The 19,789-nt window shown below is 41.7% G+C and overlaps 1 protein-coding gene across 19 annotated transcripts in view; it reads left to right on the top strand.

Annotated features, from left to right (window-relative positions):
* OBSCN (obscurin, cytoskeletal calmodulin and titin-interacting RhoGEF) overlaps positions 1 to 19,789 on the top strand; it is a 276,095-nt gene that overhangs the window by 144,378 nt on the left and 111,928 nt on the right. For 17 of the 19 annotated variants that reach the window (XM_067530494.1, XM_067530493.1, XM_067530487.1 and 14 more), the window contains 8 exons: positions 3,592 to 3,858; positions 5,467 to 5,733; positions 6,140 to 6,409; positions 8,153 to 8,419; positions 10,010 to 10,276; positions 11,308 to 11,574; positions 12,311 to 12,583; positions 18,178 to 18,444. In XM_067530494.1, the coding sequence (XP_067386595.1) occupies positions 3,592 to 3,858; positions 5,467 to 5,733; positions 6,140 to 6,409; positions 8,153 to 8,419; positions 10,010 to 10,276; positions 11,308 to 11,574; positions 12,311 to 12,583; positions 18,178 to 18,444 (2,145 nt within the window). The remainder of the gene's footprint in view (positions 1 to 3,591; positions 3,859 to 5,466; positions 5,734 to 6,139; positions 6,410 to 8,152; positions 8,420 to 10,009; positions 10,277 to 11,307; positions 11,575 to 12,310; positions 12,584 to 18,177; positions 18,445 to 19,789) is intronic. The other 2 variants (XM_067530484.1, XM_067530486.1) reach the window with 2 other exon arrangements.

The raw sequence follows: 19,789 nt of genomic DNA, 5'->3' as shown, positions 1-19,789 counted from the left end.
CATATCTTATTTGCAAGACAGCAAGAGTCCTGTGGAATCTTAAAGACAAACAAATTTATTTGGGCATAAACTTTCGTAGGTAGAAACCCACTTTGTCGGATGCATGAAGTGGAAACTTCCGTTTGATAGGTATATATACACGTGCAAGGATGGGTATTTTATTTGGTTACTATCATCATTTATATCATGAAAGTAAGGGACTAGCAGGTACTGGCTGGAGAGCTAGGCTTACTCTGAGTAAATGCTTTGCAAACCACTCCAGTACGTCCCTGTCAATGAACTTCATTCCTCATTTGGGAGGCCCTCTTCTAGTCCATCTCTGGGCCTCAACCCTGTTCATAGATTCGTAGATTTTAAAGCTAGAAGAGACCGTCTAGTCAGACTTCCTGTATAACTCTGGCCGTAGAATTTCATTGTTCCTCTCTGTTGAGCCCAGTGATTATTCTGTCACCTGAATCCTGACATTGAGCTCTCTGTTGCATTGGCCTTAGTCAATATACGCCAAAAAAATGTATTATGCGAGGAAAGATAGTGGTGCTGATGTTGCTTTGTCTTACAGGAACAACTCCACTGAAGTCAATAGAATTACACAGATGTCAAAATGATACGATCGATATTAATAGTTTTAGCTGTACACAGGAAGTCAATAGGGCTAAAGTTCAGGGTGAGTGAAACTCAGATCTAGGGTGTCTAAAGTGGACACCCAAACATTGAGTCACCCCAAATTAGTGAATTCTTTTGACGTGAAAGGCCTAAACGATTTGTCTGTGCTCACATAGTAAAAGACTTAGACTAAAATTAGAACCCAGATAATCTGATTCTCATCCACATGCCTACTCCACTAAACTCCAGTGCCACAAAAGTCAATCACCCAGATGCCTAATGTTCCCCCTCCTTAAAATAGAAATAATATTTCAGTGGGAATTTTTCAGTATCCAAATTGTAATATTATTATTATTATTATTTTGGGCCAAGAGTGAGTAACATATACCATTTTGACTCAAATATATGATATAGAATCCTAGAAAGATAGCTGGAAGGGACCTTGAGTGGTCATCCAACGCAGCCTCCTGCACTGAGGCAGGACCAAGTGTACCTAGACCATTTCTGACAGGTGTTGATCTAACCTCTTCTTAAATATATCCAGTGATGGAGCTTCCACAACCTCCTTTGGAAGCATATTCCAGTACTTAACTATCCAGGTAGTTAGGGTACATCTACATGACAGTTAAACACCCATGGCTGGTCTGGATCAGCTGACTCAGGCTTGCGGGACTCAGGCTCTGGGCCTGTAAAATTGCAGTGTAGACATTTGAGCTACGGCTGGAGCCCAAGGTCTGGGACCCTGCAGTGAGGGAGGGTCCCAGAGTAGAGGTTCCAGACCTACCCCGAACATCTACACAGCAATTTTTAGCCTTGCAGCCTGAGTCTTGCAAGTCTGGGTCAGCTGACCCAGGCCACTCATGGCCATGCCACGGGTCATCTATTCCAGTGTAGGTGTACCCTTAGAAAGTTTTTTCCTAACATCTAACGGAAATCTCCCTTGCTACGAATTAACCCCATTACTTCTTGTCCTCTCTTCAGTGGACATGGAAAACAGGTGATCACCATCCTCTTTATAACAGTCCTTAACATATTTGAAGACTGTTATCAGGTTCCCCCTCAGTCTTCTTTTCTTAAGACTAAACATGCCCATTAAAAAAAAAATCTTTCTTCATAGGTCAGGTGTTCTAAGCCTGTTATCATTTTTGTTGCTGTCCTCTGGATTTTTTCCCAATTATCCACATCTTTCTCACAGTGTGATGCCTCAAACTGGACACAACTGTGCTGAGGAGAGCAGGACCATTACATCCCATGTCTTACATGTGACACTTCTGTTAATACGCCAGCAAATGATATTTGCTTTTTTCATAAATGCATCACATTGTTGGCTTGTATTCAATTTGTGATTCACTATAACCCCAATATCCTTTTCAGCAATACTACTGTCTAACCAGTTATTCCCATTTTGTATTTGTGAATTTGATTTTCCCTTCCTAAGTGTAGTACTTTATATTTGCCTTTATTGAATTTCATCTTGTTGATTTTGGACCAGTTCTCCAATTTGTCAAGGTCATTTTGAATTCTAATCCTGTCCTCCAAAGTGCTTGCAACCACTCCCAGTTTAGTGTCATCCACAGATGTTATAAGCATATTCTCCGTTCCATTATCCAAGTCGTGAATGAAAATATTGAATAGTACCAGACCCAGGACTGATCCCTTTGGGACCCCACTAAATATCTCCTGCCAGTTTAACAGCAAACCATTGATAACTACTCTTTCAGTAAGATCTTTCAACCAGTTATGCACCCATTTTATAGTACTTTCATCTGGAACACATTTCCCTAGTTTGCTTATGAAAATGCCATGTAGGACTATGTCAAAACCCTTACTAAAATCAAGATATATCATATCTACTGCTTCCTTTCATACACTAGGCCAGGAATCCTGTCAAAGAAGAAAATTAGGTTGGTTTGGCATGATTTGTTCTTGACAAATCCATGTTGGCTATTACTTATTAATCTATTATTATTCTCTAGGTGCTTACAAATTAATTGTTTAACAATTTGTTCCAGTATCTTTCCAATTATCAAACTTAGGCTGACTTGTCTCTAATTGATTGTGTCTTCTTAGCCTCTGGCTTTAAAAAAGGGAACAATGTTTGCTCTTCTCCAGTTCTCTGGGACCTCATCCATTCTCCATGAGTTCTTAAAAATAATGGCTGGCAGTTCTGAGTTTCCTTCAGGTAGCTCCTTAGATACTTGAGGGTTGATTTTGTTAGGCCCTGCAGACTTGAATACATCTATCTTATTTAAATACTCTTTAACCTATTCTTCCCCTATTCTGGCTTATGTTCCTTCCCCATTTTTGTTAATATTATTTGTGTTAAGCATCTGGTCACAGTTAACTTTTTCATTGAAGACTGAAGCAAAATAGGCATTAAACACCTCAGGCTTTTGGTGTCATCCATTATTAGAACTCCTTCCCTGTTCAGTAATGATCCTACACTTTCCTTCTTCTCTGTCTTGCTCTTAATGTGTTTATAGAACCTCTTATTACTGCCTTTTATGTCCTTTGCTAGGTGTAACTCATTTTGTGCTTTAGTCTTCCTGATTTTGTCCTTACATGCTCGTGCTATACTTCTGTATTCATCTGTAGCAATTGGTCCATATTTCCACTTTTCGTAGGATTCCTTTATGATTTTCAAGTCATTATAGAATTCCTAATGCAGCCATATTGGCTTCTTCTTCTTCCTATTTTTTCTTTTCGTCGGGATAGTTTGCTTTTGTGCCTGTATTATTTTACCTGTAATATTGATATGCTACGGCAAAGAGCAGGTTGCAAAGTTCAAGTGAAATTAAATGTTTCCAGATTTCACATGGAAATTTTTTCACATGAAAAGTGTTCACCAGTTTTGCCTGACTACGATATTGACTCCGTATTCCAAGTGTTGCTTGTGATACCAAGCAAATCCAGATACATTCGTACTGTGAGTGGATGTACTGAATGGCATGATACTTGACCCTTTTATTTTTTCCTCTATGGAACCAGCCATTCCAGCACTTTTTGAACAAAAACTCCAGAACCAAGAAGCTGAGGAGGGCTCTTCTGTCATCCTGTATGCTGAACTCTCAAAACCCAATGCACCCGTGAAATGGAGAAAGGGTTCAGTCCTGCTCCAACCTAGTGCCAAGTATGAGATGAGACAGAAAGGATCTACTGTGGAACTCTTAATTCATGACTTACAGCTGAAAGACACTGGGGACTACTCTTGTGATTCTGGCGACCAGCAGACTACAGCATCCTTGTTGGTAAAAGGTGACAAAAACGTTATATCTCCTTTTAGCTATTTCTAGTTTAGTTTAAGTGTTAACAGTCATAACAACGAGAGTCCTGTAGCACCTTAAAGACTAACACATTTCTGCGGGCATAAGCTTTCGTGGGTTGCAACCCACTTCGTCAGATGCATGAAGTGGAAACCACAGATAGGAGGTATACAAGTGGGTTGCAGCCCACGAAAGCTTATGCCTGCAGAAATTTGTTAGTCTTTAAGGACTCTTGTTGTTTTTACTGTATACAGACTAACACGGCTACCCCTCTGGAATGTAACAGTCACATTACTGAGATGGAAGACCAATGAATTATGAGGCATATTAAGCAAGGAATGCTGCTATGTGGCCAGCGATTGTAGGGTCACGAAAAGCTTTGGTGGCGTGCTAAGATTGCCAGTGACTGACATAGACCAGCCAACCAGTTTTAAGGATCTAGCTAGAGATCAGTCCAGGTGGTGATGGATCTGCAAGGAGGCTACTTCCCTTTGGGATTTGCCTTGATGATGGATAAGGGTAAATGTATCAGTGGCCCACACGATACTAGAGTCAGGGACACTGGGCCAGTGAGCCCAGTCCCCCTGAGCCAAAAGCTGTTAAGTGTCATGTGTTTCTCATGACACTCTCACGTACAGCCCTCACTCCATACCACTTGGTTTCATGCCTGCCTGCAGCCCAGTTGGGTTCCTGTGTATCCAATTGTGCTGCAGACAAAGAGACGGCATCCAGGGGCTGCTCTGTGGCTTGATCTTCAAGCAGCTTGTCTGTTGCACAACCCACCGAATGTTTCCTGGTCCTCTGCTGGCTCCATGGAGCAGCAGCCAGGGGGAGGCAGTAGCACAAAAAGTGAGGGCAGTCCACTCTCCCCTCCACACAGGCAACCCCCAAACACAGATACCCCAAAAACCTCACACCAGCCGTTACTCAGCTGCCCCTCAGAGGCAGCCATCCCTCCTCACGTCCACCCCAGGCATCCTCCGAACCCTCCTTCCCCTCTTACAGGCATCCATCAACCATCCCCATTAGCTCCCCAGACACTCTCAGAACCACATTTCCCTACCATGCAAATCTCCACTTTAACCCTGCAACCATTAGGACACCTCCATAGTAACAGGCTGACCCAAAATTCAGGAACTAAGCTCCCAAACTTATTTGTGTTCCAAACCAAAACCCGGAAGCCCATCTCTAAATCATACCGAAGTACCCATCTGTGCTATCAATCAACACAAATAATCCCAGTTCTCATTTCTTTGTGGGGTCCGGCTTTCAAAGCTGCTCTGCATTTGTTTCCCATGTGGGTTTTTAAAAATGTATTTTGCAACATGATCTAAAGAAATATGTTACAGGGGACTGGGATTTCATGTAAACTCCACTTAGACCTACCAGTCTATCAGGAGACAGCTGCTAATGTTGATGTGAAATGAATGAGTACGTTGTGCCTGTGGCTCTGTAATTCTGGTGGAAAATGGTCAAAATGTTTAGAGTTGTATATGAAAACTAGAAGACCACTGTAAAGCAAGGGCAAATTCATATCAGAAAGTCAGGAAGAGAGTCACTAATGAAGTGTAAATGTGTTTCTCTCTTTATCTTGGTTTAGCTTTGCCAGTGCTTTTTATACAACCACTCCAAAGCCAGCAAGCAGAAGAGGGGGGAACCATCACCCTGACCTGTGAGCTCTCTAAACCCAATGCCCCTGTGAAATGGAAGAAAGCAGGGAAAGTTCTGCAACCAAGTGACAAGTACAAGATGAATCAAGCCGGCCCTGTGACTGAGCTGACAATTCGTAACCTGAAAGAGGCTGATGCTGGGGAATACATCTGTGATACAGGAGACCAACAAACCACTGCAGCCGTGTGTGTGAAAGGTAGGATTTGAACTGGCTTTTGATCAATGCTGTTGGAAGTATCTGGATTCCGTTTAAAATCAGGATAGCGGCACCGTGACAAAATAGAGTTCTACAGCAACCTAGGGGGAAATCCCACTATACGTGGTCCTGCGCCCAGTAGAATGAAGAGGAATTTGGCCAGTGATTTCAGTGGGCTCAGGACAGGGCCTTGAGGGGTTCTAGGGTTTCCCATGACTATTATTTAACTACAATGTATAATCTTTTTATTAGAAATGTTTGTATATTGAATGTATAATATTGTTTTAAGTACCCAGAGTCCCTTGGGCATGAGTTGCCTTACAAATAAAAATCTAATAAAAAGTTTAAAAATGGGGCGAGATGTTTGAAAATGGCTTAAAAACAGTTTTGGCTTTTTCTATCAAAGAACCAGGAGCAACCATAGTGGAGGTGCTGAAGGACCTCTCATTATATGAAGGAGAAGATGCAGTGTTCAAGTGCAAGGTGTCTCGGGAGAAAGCTCGGGACGTGCAGTGGTACCTGGGGGGTGTGCCTCTCCAGCCCAATGAAATGAACGAGATCGCAGTCCAAGGGAAGTGTCACACTTTGACCCTCAGGAGGGTGACACTAGAAGACACTGGTTCTGTCAGTTTCAGAGTGGGGCAGCATACCTCGGAGGCACAGCTAACAGTCCAAGGTAAGCAAACCACCCCCTTGGGATAAGTATTGCTTCCGTTCTATAAGAGGTTTTTTTAAAAAAAAAATTCTGTGTACGTTCACCATCACACTCAAGCAATTTTCTATAAGCCTCCCACTTACAATGACGTTGGATACTACTGCTCTTTCTTTTACAAGCTGTACGAAGCCCTTCATGTGATGGTGCAAAATAAAAAACAATCATAAAGGTCGGTCAGCACCATGTGTCACCGTGTTTGTTTTTCTTTTATCTAGTTTCACAGTACAAATATAGGGCTCAGTTCTGATTTCAGTTATACCAGTTTTACACTGATGTAAGTGCAGATTCTGATACATTATGATCTGTGTGTTTTTAACTCCAAAACTTCTGTTTCATAGAGTTTGATTGTGATGTCACACCATATTGGTGTAAAATCATGGTGAATCATCAGAATCAGGACCATTGTGTGGTCTCCTCCCATTCTCTCCTCTCCACCCAAATCCATGCTTCACTAGAAAACGTACTGTAGGGAACGATCTTTCATTGGAAGAGCGAGGGACTTTTACTACACTCCATGGGTTCACAACCTTGTTCACAGCATGGACCACATCCAAACCAAAAGATGGTCTTGCAGAAACCTCCTCTCCAATTCACAATAGTATAACATCACTGCGGCAACCATCACAAGGGCTTACTAGGAAAATCAATAGTAGGAAAGTTTTAATTTATTTTTAGCTGCTTTTATTGTGGTCCATTGGGTGGCAACAAGGAGGAGAGAGAGAGTCAACAGATGTGTAGATTTTAAGGCCAGAAGGAACCATTAGATCATCTGGTCTGACCTCCTGTATACAAAAGCCAGAGAATTTCATCCAGTTACTCCAATATTGAGCCCAATAACTTGTGTGAGACTAAAGCATGCCTTCCAGAAAGGCAAGTCTTGATGTGAAGACTTCAAGAGATGGAGAATCCGTCACTTTTCTTGGTAGTTTGTTTCAGTGGCTAATCCCCCTCACTGTTAAATTTGTACCTTATGCCCAATTTGAATGCATCTGGTTTTAACTTTCAGCAATTCATTCTTGTTATGCCTTTCTTGCCTAGATTAAAGAGTGTTTTAATACAGGTGTTTTCTTGCGGTGAAGGTATTTATACACTCTAATCAAGTCAATTCTCGATCTTCTTTTTGATAAGCTTAACCAGTGCTTCTCAGTCTATTTACCACTGTGGGATGTGTTATATGGGCCACATCCACACTATATATGCATATACTACCTATATGGCCCTGAGGATGTCACATGGGCTGCAGCTGTGTGCTGATTGGGCCACAGGTTGAGAACCACTGAGCTAAACAGACTAAGTTCTTGAAGTCTTTCACTGAAAGGTGGTTTTTTTCTAGCCCTTGAATCATTTTCGGGGTTCTTCTCTGCACCCTCTCCAATTTTTCAACATTGATTTTTTTAAAAACATGGACATTGGAACTGGACTCAGTCTTCCAGTATCGGTTTCAGTGATCCCTAAATCTTTTCCGAGTCATGTCTTTCCAGGATATAGTTCCTTGTTCTGATGGTATGGCCTGCATTCTTTGTTCCTATATGTGTAACCTTACATTTGACTGTTTTAAATTGGGATCCTGTGTGTGGAAACATGATATCTGGGAATTAAATCTTGAGCTGCTATGCATTTCTTATGACACCATACATTGAAGAGTTCCCTAACTACATGCCTGATTATACATGTGCAGCAATGCTTCTATTCCCCTTTGCACAGTTGCTCCGGCCATATTCGTAAAGTTGCTTGAGAACAAGGAACTGCAAGAGAGTGACACTGCAAAACTATGCTGTGAGTTATCCAAGCCCAATGTCCCAGTGGAATGGAAGAAAGCTTCGTCTGTAATCAAGTCCAGTAAGAAGTTTGAAATCAAGAAGGATGGAACTGTCCATACTTTGCTCATTCATGATTTAAAACCTGAGGACTCAGGGGAGTATAGCTGTAATACAGTTGACAGGAAGACCACTGCCAGATTAGATGTTCAAGGTGAGAAGGTGTCTCCAGAGCGCCAAACTCTGAAGTCATTCATAAAATGGTATTGTTTTATGACTGAAGGTGTTTGTTCTCTGGGATTGCTCCTCTCGCATTTGAGGATTTCATTTTTTTTTTTTTTTTGGTTGAAAAAACAATCTTGACTTTAGTAATTGTTATTAGAACTAATTAGGAATTTTCTGTCAAGATGATTTTTTGAGAGATGTGCAGTTTCTGCAAAATGGGAATTTTTCCATAGGAAAATTTGCTGAAATTTTGGTTTTCTGATGGGAAAATCTAAACTAAATATTTCATTTCAGGTTGGTCAACATTAAACTGCATCTGTCTAAGGAGCTATGGTGCTTCATGGAAGTTGTAGTTTGGGTGCGTCATGTTCCCATCCTCTCCTGTAGGCTGGGCTTCCTAGCTGAACTATATCTCCCATGATACACCATGGTCTCCCCTTTAATTGAGCCATCATGAGAGTCACAAGACTCCACTAAATCATGGGAGCTGTAGTCCTGCCAGAAACTCAGCCAATAAGGAAGAATGAGGGCATGACACAGCATGGCACCTTAGACTGATGTAGTTTGATACTGACATGACTTGAAAGAAAATGTTTTGATTTGGGAATGTCAAAATATTTAATTTTGGTTGAAAATGTAAAAATGACATTCTGATATTTCCAAATCAATTTTTTTCAGAACTTTTTGTTCCACAAAAAATTTCACTGTTTTGAGTTTGCACTCCAATTCAGGATAAAAACAAATGCTGAAATGTCAGAATTTGCCACAGGACAGAAATTCTGATTTTTACTCAGGTCTGCAGTGATAGAGATTATTGAATGTAAGTGCAATCAGCAATTTTACCTTAAAAATGGACTACATTTAGAATCATAGCATTGCTCTTTAAAAACAAGCCTCTTGTAACTATTGTAAATGAAATGATGGTTTGTTGAACAATTTTAGTTGCGCTCTCTCTCTCTCTCTCTCTTTTTTTTTAAAGAAGTGGTTAAAACTATCTTGTGTTTCAGATAAATAGAGCTCCAGTCCAAAATGCCCCTGGTTCTTATTTTGGTTTTGGAAACCCCAGATGTGATTGACAAAACTTTGCAAAACCAAATTTGGCTAGTAGAGATTTTTGACCAATAGAGAGAGGTCAAAACTGGAACCACTTATTCAGACCTCACTACCCAGACTTTGGAGGTTCAGATAAATTGAACCTGGACTCGAATCAGACATTGTTCTGATTTTTACAGTACTGAAATTTGACCAATATTATGTAAAACCAACTGGAATCCCTTCATCACTTTGAATGACTTGTTAAGACACAGGTATTAAATCATCCCCCAATACAAACTACTTCACAACACTTTATATTACCAGCTTCAACAAATAGTTGATATACCAGAGAACTGGCAACAATTCTGACATGACTGTAGGCCAGGTTCTGTCCATGCTTTACATTTCTACACCCTGACTGGGAGGAAATGCAGGCAGAATTTGGCCCGTTAACCTTAGGAATTCCATTATTTTTCAAGCTATCAGTACATTTAAAAAAACCACCAAAACCTCCTCTCTTGTTTTGCTTAATGCATGCTTTTAGCCTTACCTGTGCTTTTCAAACGTTGGCTCCAAAACGAGGAAGTCGAGGAAGGGAGCACAGCTGCACTGCGCTGCGAGCTGACAAAACCAAGCGCTCCAGTTGAGTGGAGGAAAGGAGATGTGCCGCTTCAGTCAAGTGACAAGTATGAGCTCCGGCAAGAGGGGACGTTTGTTGAGCTGTTTATTTATGATGTGGAACTTCAGGATGCTGGGGAGTACACATGTGATTCAGGAGATCAACAAACCACTGCGGCACTCCTAGTAAAAGGTAGGAAGAGGCTTGATTTGTGGTAAATAGTCATAAAGGCCATGGCTGTCCTCCAAAATCGGTGAAATGGAAGTTTTACTGATGAATTCTCTTTAATGTTTATCAGCCAGCAAATCCCATTTTAATATAACAATGATACAGTGTGCCACTACACAGTTGTTTGTACATGGTGGAGCAAACGTTTTGAAAACTATTTCTATTCTTGCACTTGCAATTTTGATCTCACAGTCAGCTGCTGGAATAAAATTGCAGATACTGTTGACTGTAGGCATAAACTATAGCTCTTATGAAATGGACATTTGCCAACCGTTACTATGTGACAATATCTGAAATAAAGAGTATTTCCCTATATTTGGAATGGGGGAATATTGCTGCCTGTGCCATGCTGCTGAATGTTAACAGTTAGCAAATATTGACTTAGAAATGGCAACCACTATGCCTGATTGTGCCTGCATAACCCACACTTACACAGTGTCATGCTCTGTTTCCCTCTTGTGGCTCAGCCATTAGAGGTTTATGAGTTTGCTACTGGTGTGAGCTAATAGAGTTAGCCTCATTTAGCTCAGACAATAGAGGCTCCTGTGTCTAGATCCAAGGGTGCTGGGTTCAATATCTGTTACCGATGACTGACCCAGGGCTGTTGCATTATGCATGCAATTCCAATAGTTAGACGTCCAAATGCTATCATTTACATCTGCATCTTTGTGCGTAGAGTTGATTGTAGGCACGAAATTGTGGGTATTAAAATAAAGGCCAAGTACAGGCCCTTTTTAAAAAGCCATAATTCACAGAAGCCCTGCATTGAGCAGCAACAATCTATTGTTACTATTTTTTCCCTGTGGGGCTTTGGCCATAGCGAAACTTGAAGCACTATAATGGGTTAGCATTTTCAGTTTCCTAACTGTGGTTCAGAGAAATGGACGCTACCAAGAGAAAGGTTGCCAGAAGGGGAACTGTGATTAATGGAATGGTAGAGCCTCAGTAATTCACATTTGAACATTATCACTACAGTGCTTGCTTCTCCACTGCAGAGTTACCCGTGCTTTTTAAAGAAGGGCTACATAACATAGAGGCAGAGGAACAGGGAACAGCTGTCCTGCAGTGTGAGATCTCCAAACCTGATGCTCCTGTTGAGTGGAGGAAAGGAGGGCTGCTACTTCATCCCAGTGACAAGTATGAGATGCGGCAGAATGGCACCAATGTGGAGTTAATTATTCATGACCTAAAGCCTGAGGACTGTGGTCCCTACACCTGTAGCACTGGATATGAGATGATCACAGGTTCTGTGTACGTACAAGGTAAGAATAAATTATTTCAAATGATCTCACATTTCTGGTTGAATTCAATCAGGTGTTTCTTCGGTCAACAGGCCAGATTTAGTGCTGGTGTAAGTAGGTGCAACTCCACCAATTTCTTTCGGGATTTCAATAATGTTGCACACTTTTATGCCAAGCCTGAATTTGGACCAATATTTATAATATAATGGAGTTCAAAGACCATGACCATACTATCTGTAAAATGGTATAACACCACCTGCTTAAATTACTATTTGCTTAGAGTGACTGCTGTGAAGACATTGAATACCATGTTGTTTATTATTATTATAATTATTTTATAGTATTTTAAGTATACACCGTATGTAAATCACAGGGAAGATCCCTGGCATAAAGAGTTTACAGTATCAGTGCAGATGACACCATGCTGGACACCAAAACATGAACTGATCACAAAATTCTTAAAGACTGTTCTCTCACTGAAATAGTATTTCCAAACAAATACACACTGTTTTGTAGGCAAGTGAAGAATATTCTTGGGACACAAACTTGGAATCTGGGTTGTACATCCCTTTAAGAAAATCAATCTCATTGTTTAGCTGAATGAAAGTGACAAATTTATTTATGCAGGACAGTTTGAATGTAGTTCACAGACTCTGTGAATCTATGAACTGTAGTTTAGCTCAGTTCTGTGGAAGGAACGTGTATATGTTTATCCTTTGTTTTCCCTTGGTACCCATTTTCTTGCTCTGTTATACAGAAAAAGAAGCAGAGATAGTTTGTGGTTTAAAGAACACGGACGTCTTTGCGGGTGAGTCGGCCACATTCACCTGTGAGCTCTCGCGCCAGGGCGTGCAGAACGTACAGTGGTGGCTTGACGGATCTCCCCTTCAGAACAGCTCTGTGAATGAAATTGCTGTGCGAGATGGAAAAATCCATACTTTGACCCTAAAGAGCCTGGGGTCTGAGGATTCGGGGATTGTGACTTTCAGAGCTGGGCCCCTCATATCTTCAGCTAAATTATTAATCAAAGGTATTTTTTTTTAAGAAAGATGCAGATGACCAACCCCCAGATTACTGTCCATACCAGTGCTTCTGCCTTCTGGTTACCCTTACGAAATACTATTAGTGTTCTGCCAGTGGCATAAAATTTTCATAACTACTGGACTCTAAGATAGGGCCCAGACTTGCAACCTTTACTCATGCAAGCTGTCCATATTCGTGCAAGTAGATCTGTTGGCTTCAATAGAACGACTTCTGTGAATAAGGATGACTCAAGTGAGTAAGTGTTGCAGTATCAGGTCTATGGCTTTCACCTGGCAGCCCAGTGGATTTGTAGAAATTCTGGAAAGAGAAGGTGAGGATTTAGTCCTACCATTGTGGTATGTGGGTGTTATTGCCCGCCCAAGACTATACAAGAATGATATTACTCTGAATGCCACCCACCTGCATCAATGAATAGGGGAACTCGATGGGGCTGGCGGTGAAAGGTGGACAGTCCCAGCAGCAAGGGCGGGAGACACTTGCTAATAGACAGTAGGTAGCTCCTTCCCCTGGGAGTCTCTGGCACCCATTGGCCATCTGGAGGAGAGAAGTGCAGATGGGCCAGCTCCCAGGATTTAACCTGGTGCGGAGGCTGCATGGAGCATCTTCCATTCCATTCCAGCAGCCCTCTCTACCCACTCAAAGTAGGGATTTGGGAATCATTAGGAAAGGGATAATGAATGAGACAGAAAATATCATATTGCCTCTTTATAAATCCTTGCTACACCCATATCTTGAAAACTGTGTGCAGATCTGGTCACCCCATCTCAAAAAAGATATATTGGAATTGGAAGAAGGTACAGAAAAGGGTAGCTAAAATGATGAGGGGTATGGAACAGCTTCCATATGTGGAGAGATTAATAAGACTGGGACATTTTATCTTGGAAAAGAGATGACTAAGGGGGATATGATAGAGGTCTATAAAATCATGACTGGTATGGAAAAAGTAAATAAGGAAGTATTATTTACCCTTTCACATAACACAAGAGTCACCCAATGAAATTAGTAGGCAGCAGGTTTAAGACAAACATAAGGAAGTATTCCTTCACACAACACACAGTCAACCTGTGGAACTTCTAGCCAGAGGATGTTGTGAAGGCCAAGATTGTTAAGGGGTTCAAAAAAGAATGAGATAAGTTTGTGGAGGATAGGTCCATCAAAGGCTATTAGCCAGGATAGGCAGGGATTACTGTTTGCCAGAGGCTGGGAATGGCTGACGGGGTGGATCACTTGATGATTACCTGTTCTATTCATTCCCTCTGAAGCACCTGGCATTGTCCATTGTCAGAAGACTGGATACTGGGCTAGATGGACCATTCATCTGACCCAATATGGCCATTCTTTTGTTCTTAGGTTCTTATGAATGGGAACCTGGCCTGACAGATGCTGTAGGTCTATTCTATTGGATCGCCAGTTTAGGGGGGTGAGGAAGGAATTTTTTCTCCCATGGGCCAACTGGTGGAGGACCCAGGGAGTTATTTGCCTTTCTCACAGCACCTTCAACCCACAGTGGATTAAGTGGGAACACGCTTAGCACCCATCTGAGGTACCGGTGTGGTGGTGTTTATTCATCACAACTTGTGGTTGGTTTCTAGTCTGGTGAAAAGGATAAAATGAACAGTTACCAGAGGTAAAAGATCTGGGATTTTGGTGATGGGCTTTGGGCTCATGTGATAGGGAGACCCCTTGCTGCCCTCACAGCCTGAGGTTCCCACCCTGCTTCCCTCTCTGTCCCTGTCAAGGAGGGGAGGGTGATAGGATTCAAAGAGAGCTGAGTCCTGGGCGGGTTAGGCTGAGGAGAGCCTACCCCATGTTATGGGTTATATGATAGGGAGTCCTGTAACCCCCTCACTGGAATCAATTAAATGCCTGGTATGGGAGAGTATGGGTGATGGGTGGACAGGGCCCCTCCCCTGTCTTAAAAGTTAATAAAAGTTGTGGCCTGCAGCTTAATTCCATGCATGTGTCTGTCCTCGTTTTGCCACTGTGTTCACATCAACACCACATAACCATTGCCCTGCTACTGCTCCACAAGACACGCAAATGTACACGTAGGCTGTTTATTACTATATTGCTGAAGTGTTGCAACTGCATAACTCCGTCCAAATCAATGCCAGCGAGCTCCTGCGCATGGGAATGCAGAACAAACCGTGGTGCCTCTACGGATCTCAATGGAATAATGCAGGCATAAAATTGCAGTAACACAATGGTAACTTGGGCCCAATCATTGGTTACCGATACTGCTGGTTAGTACTCTATTGGAAATGTTTGGTTGCTTTTGAATTGATGCTGTTTTAAATAAGGTAAAGGTAGCCAGGAACTGCAAATAAAACTGAGCTCAAGACTTTACGATAAAAAACTGCACTGCATATTATACATCCTTTACAGTTCTCAGGAAAAGCTGTGGCTTTGCTTTTGTACCGAGACCAAAATAAAATCTTTCTCTCTTGTATTATTGGAAGGGAGTCACATATCAGGAGGCATAGAGGGTTAGCCACTCTTTCCATGAAAATCCTCCTCCTTTTTGGGTGGCTGTGTCATTTAACTGAAACAGGAGTAGCCAGAGGTGTGTAATTGCAATCTGGGACGACCATCCATTTCCTGTTACATCATCAGCTTTGTAAGACATTTGTGAAATGACAAATCCTGTGTGCCTAGCATCGAAATGATGTGACCGCAGATGATGGCGTAAATCCCAGGAAAGGACACGTACTTTTGCAACACAAATCGCATTTGATTTCTAGACAAAGAGCTTGATTCGGCAGTTCTCCAGGCACAGAACGCCTATGGATTTGCTACAGAATTGAGTCCAGAATATTAATTTAAATAAATTAGTTGTGTCCAGCACATGCATAGCCAAATTATGGGCATCAGAAAGGTTTTAACTGGTATGACACATACTAAAAATATATATAATATTAATATAGAGCTATATGGCGCATCCACTGAAGCCAAAGGGATTTTTGCCACAGGCTTGAATGGGTGTAGGATTTGGAGTATATGGAATATAATATAGAGTATATGGTCAGAATGGGGAATGCATTCAAAAGAAACACCCTGATTGTGATACCGTGCTCAGTAACACCCCATTTACTGGGAAGGAAAAGCACGAGTAAAATTCTAACCATGCTTATATTAGCAGACACTTTCCTACACTTTATTATGGACAGTGATTTATCCGGTCATATCTTATCTAACTTTTCTTTTTCTTTTAACCACGTATCACAGAGTCTGTCTCTCTCCCTCGCTGATTCCCAGTCTCCTAGCGTAACGTTTGTTTGAAATTGGACAAGCTCTGCACTAATTCAGATGTCATGACGATTTGGTCATGAAATAATATGGGTCACAGTGTTATTACCCTGTTAGGCAGGTATTAACACCCATTTAGCAGCCGAACATGGCTGGATCTTCATGGGTGCATTAAAGGAGAAGGGAGAGGGCTAAAAGGACTGCCTTCTTCTCCTCACCCCTTGTGCGCATACAGAATGCAGCTATAATCTGTCCTTGCGCCTTCAGGTCCCAACGGGAGTTACTTATGTGCTGGAGTGGGAGAACAAGCACCCCGATCACAAAGAGAGAAAAACGACAGTATTGCTGGCGGTACTGAACTTCTTAAACAGGGCCCGGGCCCTTTCTTTCTTCTGCACCAAGTGTTGGACAAGGTTGGCCCTGGTAGTGGGGGCACAGGCTGCATCTCATAAAAGGTGTTACCCTGATGCTCCATTGTGCATTCCCCCAGTTGCCAGGAAATGTTTTTACCTCCTCAGCCCTAAGCAGCAAGAATGGCCCCGGGACCTGCCCTCCTATTTCCTGCACTGGGAGCTGTGCCATTAAAAGCCGTCATAGAGCCCTTAGCAAACAGAGCTGAGCCTGGCAGGAGGAATTCAATAGACATCTCTGGGACTGGCTTTGCCTCCTGAAATGTGCATATAATTACCATTGACATTAGCGAAATACACACAGTGTTGAGAGGATCATTTTCTTTACACATCCAGTTTAGCTGATTTTTAGCTAGGTTGTGAAGAGTCCGGCTTCTTAAGATAAGGGCTACTTCTTGTCGTCAAGACCTTCAGTGACTACTAGTTTATTAACCTAATTGATTATAAGAGCTTCACATCTACACCATCCTTTGTAATGTAGCCATGCCTCCAGGAACAAGGGCTTTGCTGAGTGGCTGACATTTCAATCACCGTTCCAATTTTTTGTTTAATATATACAGTAAATATTAATATCACTTGTAAATACTCAGATGGAGAATAATTACAAAGTAGCATCTAGGAGGATGCCCCATGGCTGCTTTTGAAGCTTGAAACATCTTTGCTTTTGTTTTCAATGATAGCTTTTAGTTATCTAGTTACATGACATGTCTAGGTTAGATATTAGGAAAAGCTTTTTCACTAGGAGGGTGGTGAAGCACTGGAATGGGTTACCTAGGGAGGTGGTGGAATCTCCATCCTTGGAGGTTTTGAAGGCCTGGCTTGACAAATCCCTGGCTGGGATGGTTTAGTTGGAGTTGGTCCTGCTTTGAGCAGGGGGTTGGACTGTATGACCTCCTGAGGTCCCTTCCAATGCTAATCTTGTTTGATTCTATGATTGACTCTATAAATCATCTAGCTAGATGTCTATGTGCTATTGTTTGTGCCTGTAACTTTCTTGTCTGATATGCAGACATATGCAGTCAAAAACTGGGCCACTCCATGTTATTTTGGAAGGTCCAGAATAGGGCTGCCCAATTGTAGTGCCACACTTGCTTTACTGCCCGTGGGTTTCTGACAGGCTTCATGATAGGTGATATGCGGGAATGCCTCATCTTAAGTCTTTTTGTTTCTTTTCAAGTAGCTTTCACAGTTTGTTCACATTGAGAAAGGTTCCTATGAACTTTCAGACAGGCCTGAGAATAACTGGTGGAGTTTTTCTTTCGGCATATCAAGTATCCTAGTAAAGGCACCATTGTATCACAGCACATTGGAAGCTACATATTCATCATTTGAAAACTCCTGGCCAGATTTAATCAGATGAAAGTATAGCCACACTGGGGTACGTTTTCAGCACAGACTTAACTCCCGTTACAGTTTAATTGGAGTCACCCAGCTAAACCCCAGCCAATTTTGCTGAATATGTTTATTTTGATATTTCTGTTCTGCTTAAATCACTCAACCATCTTCTCAAGGCAGATCTCCCCTCACGCTTCACTATCTCCACTCCTGACAAATTCTGAGATGCACTGACATGCTCAGGAGAGAGTCACACCCGATACTCCTTCGCTGAAAGAGGGCTACCTCCTAACAGATGCCCTCCAAAGGAAAATAGTATTCAAGCATCTTATAATAGGTCTTAGTTATTTAGGCCAAACTATCTGACAGTACAGCTATCCTAATATACCCTGTCTGCTGCCATGCTGCTTGATGCTGACACAAGCGAACACTAAACTTGCTAACCCATAGTGCATCTGGGCGGCCTCGGGCTTGAAGTTTCATTTCATTTGCTTCCCATTCCACGTGGGCTCTTTGCTTGGCAAAATCTAAGCTGCCATTTCCATAAGGATCCACTAATGCATGTCCCTCCTGACGTGTTGGTTGACAGATCCAACTATTGAGGTGGTCAGTCCCATGCAGGACGTTACCGTTGATGAAGATGGCGCAGTAGAGCTCATCTGCCAGTACTCTAGGCCAGTGCAAGCCACGTGGAGGAAAAATGGTCAGGAAGTTTCTGCAGATGGGCAACGAGTCATTATCGAGCAGGACTGGAATGTAGCCAAGCTCACGATCAAACCTGCACTTCCAGAAGACAGTGGCATCTATTCTTGTGAAGCGGGAAGCACTAAAGTTGTGGCTATGCTTGATGTTCAAGGTGAGGTCTTCCAGCGCACAAGGAAGACTGCCATGGGGCCCAAATAACAACCAAGTGGCACATCACAGCCGCATTTGACAATACATGGCAAATCATTCCCTATTCATTTGGTATTCGTTCCACTGTCCGTAACAGTGAGAAACATATTTGGGTGTTAGCATGAGCTGAATGTGAAAATGTGCAAAATGCAGTTGGAAAATAGTTTAATTGAATGCCCATTTATGTTTCCAAACTCATGTCGGTAATCTTCCCTGCTCTCCAATGAACTGAATTGGGTAGTAGCACTAATCAAATGGGGTATTTGCTGCTGAATTATTGTCATGCTACAGATGTGGTGTCCTTGGATTGGAAAATAATAGTTACTTATATAGTGCTTTTCACATACAAAGTGCTTTAAAACATTAACTAATGGATAAAATGGCATGGTATTTTTTATTTTCAGTTAATCTAATCTACAGCTTGCTTATCTTGAGTTTTTTATCCATTTAAAATAATAATTACTTGTAAAGCTTCTTATAATTTGTAGCTAGCTTTTGTAAGCGTCCCAAGAGACGAAAAAATGGAAATATTATTTTACATGGAGTTAAGTGTCCGTGATAGACAAGATGAGGAGAGCAGCTTGACTCTTAGGTTTACAGAAAAAATTGTTTCAAGGTTTGCTAAACTCTGTTCTTATATTTTTTTCCCACCAAAGACTAAATCTTGTTTCCAGTGAAATCAATGAGGGTTTTGCCATTGATTTTAATAGGATCAGGATCTGTCACCATATGTAACCTTTATTGGTCTAATTAACAGAGCTTTGTTTATATTTGTCTTGAACTCAGTTGCTCTGAGTCCGTCTTCAGGTATCACTATTTTCTGTCTCTATCTTAGATACTTGTATTATCCCCATTACTGTGTTACCCAAGTGCCACACAGTCTTTATTGTAGTTATTTATTTTCAACTTAGGACAGAGTGGAAATAAATATATTTTTAAAAATAATTGTCCAAACATCACAGAGATGATTTTCAAAAGGTCTAAGAGGTTTAATAGTACAAGGCTCGTTGGCTTTAAATCGGAGTTGTGATGCTGTGACCTGTAGGCATTTTTGAAAATCTTCCTCCACAAGTTTTGGAGATATATAAAGACCATTCTAGCATTTGGTGGTTTGGTGTTCCATGGAAGGTGAGAGACACCTGATCTCAGTCTTAGAATTGATGATGTGTAAGATGTTTCAAAGAAAACTACCAGATACTTGCCAGAATTAACTAATTCAGGGGACTGACCTGCAGCTGCTCCGTGTAAGAACTCTCATGAACTTAAGTGGGAGACTTACATGAAGCAACTACAGAAAGAGGCCTGCA

The sequence above is a fragment of the Emydura macquarii genome, unplaced genomic scaffold (assembly GCF_026122565.2).
Source record: "Emydura macquarii macquarii isolate MOO-44397 ecotype Brisbane River unplaced genomic scaffold, CSIRO-AGI_Emac_v2 contig_3080, whole genome shotgun sequence".
Classification (NCBI taxonomy): Eukaryota; Metazoa; Chordata; order Testudines; family Chelidae; genus Emydura; species Emydura macquarii.
The sequence above is the reverse complement of the archived record's forward strand: the minus strand, read 5'-3'. Positions and strand labels throughout refer to the sequence as shown.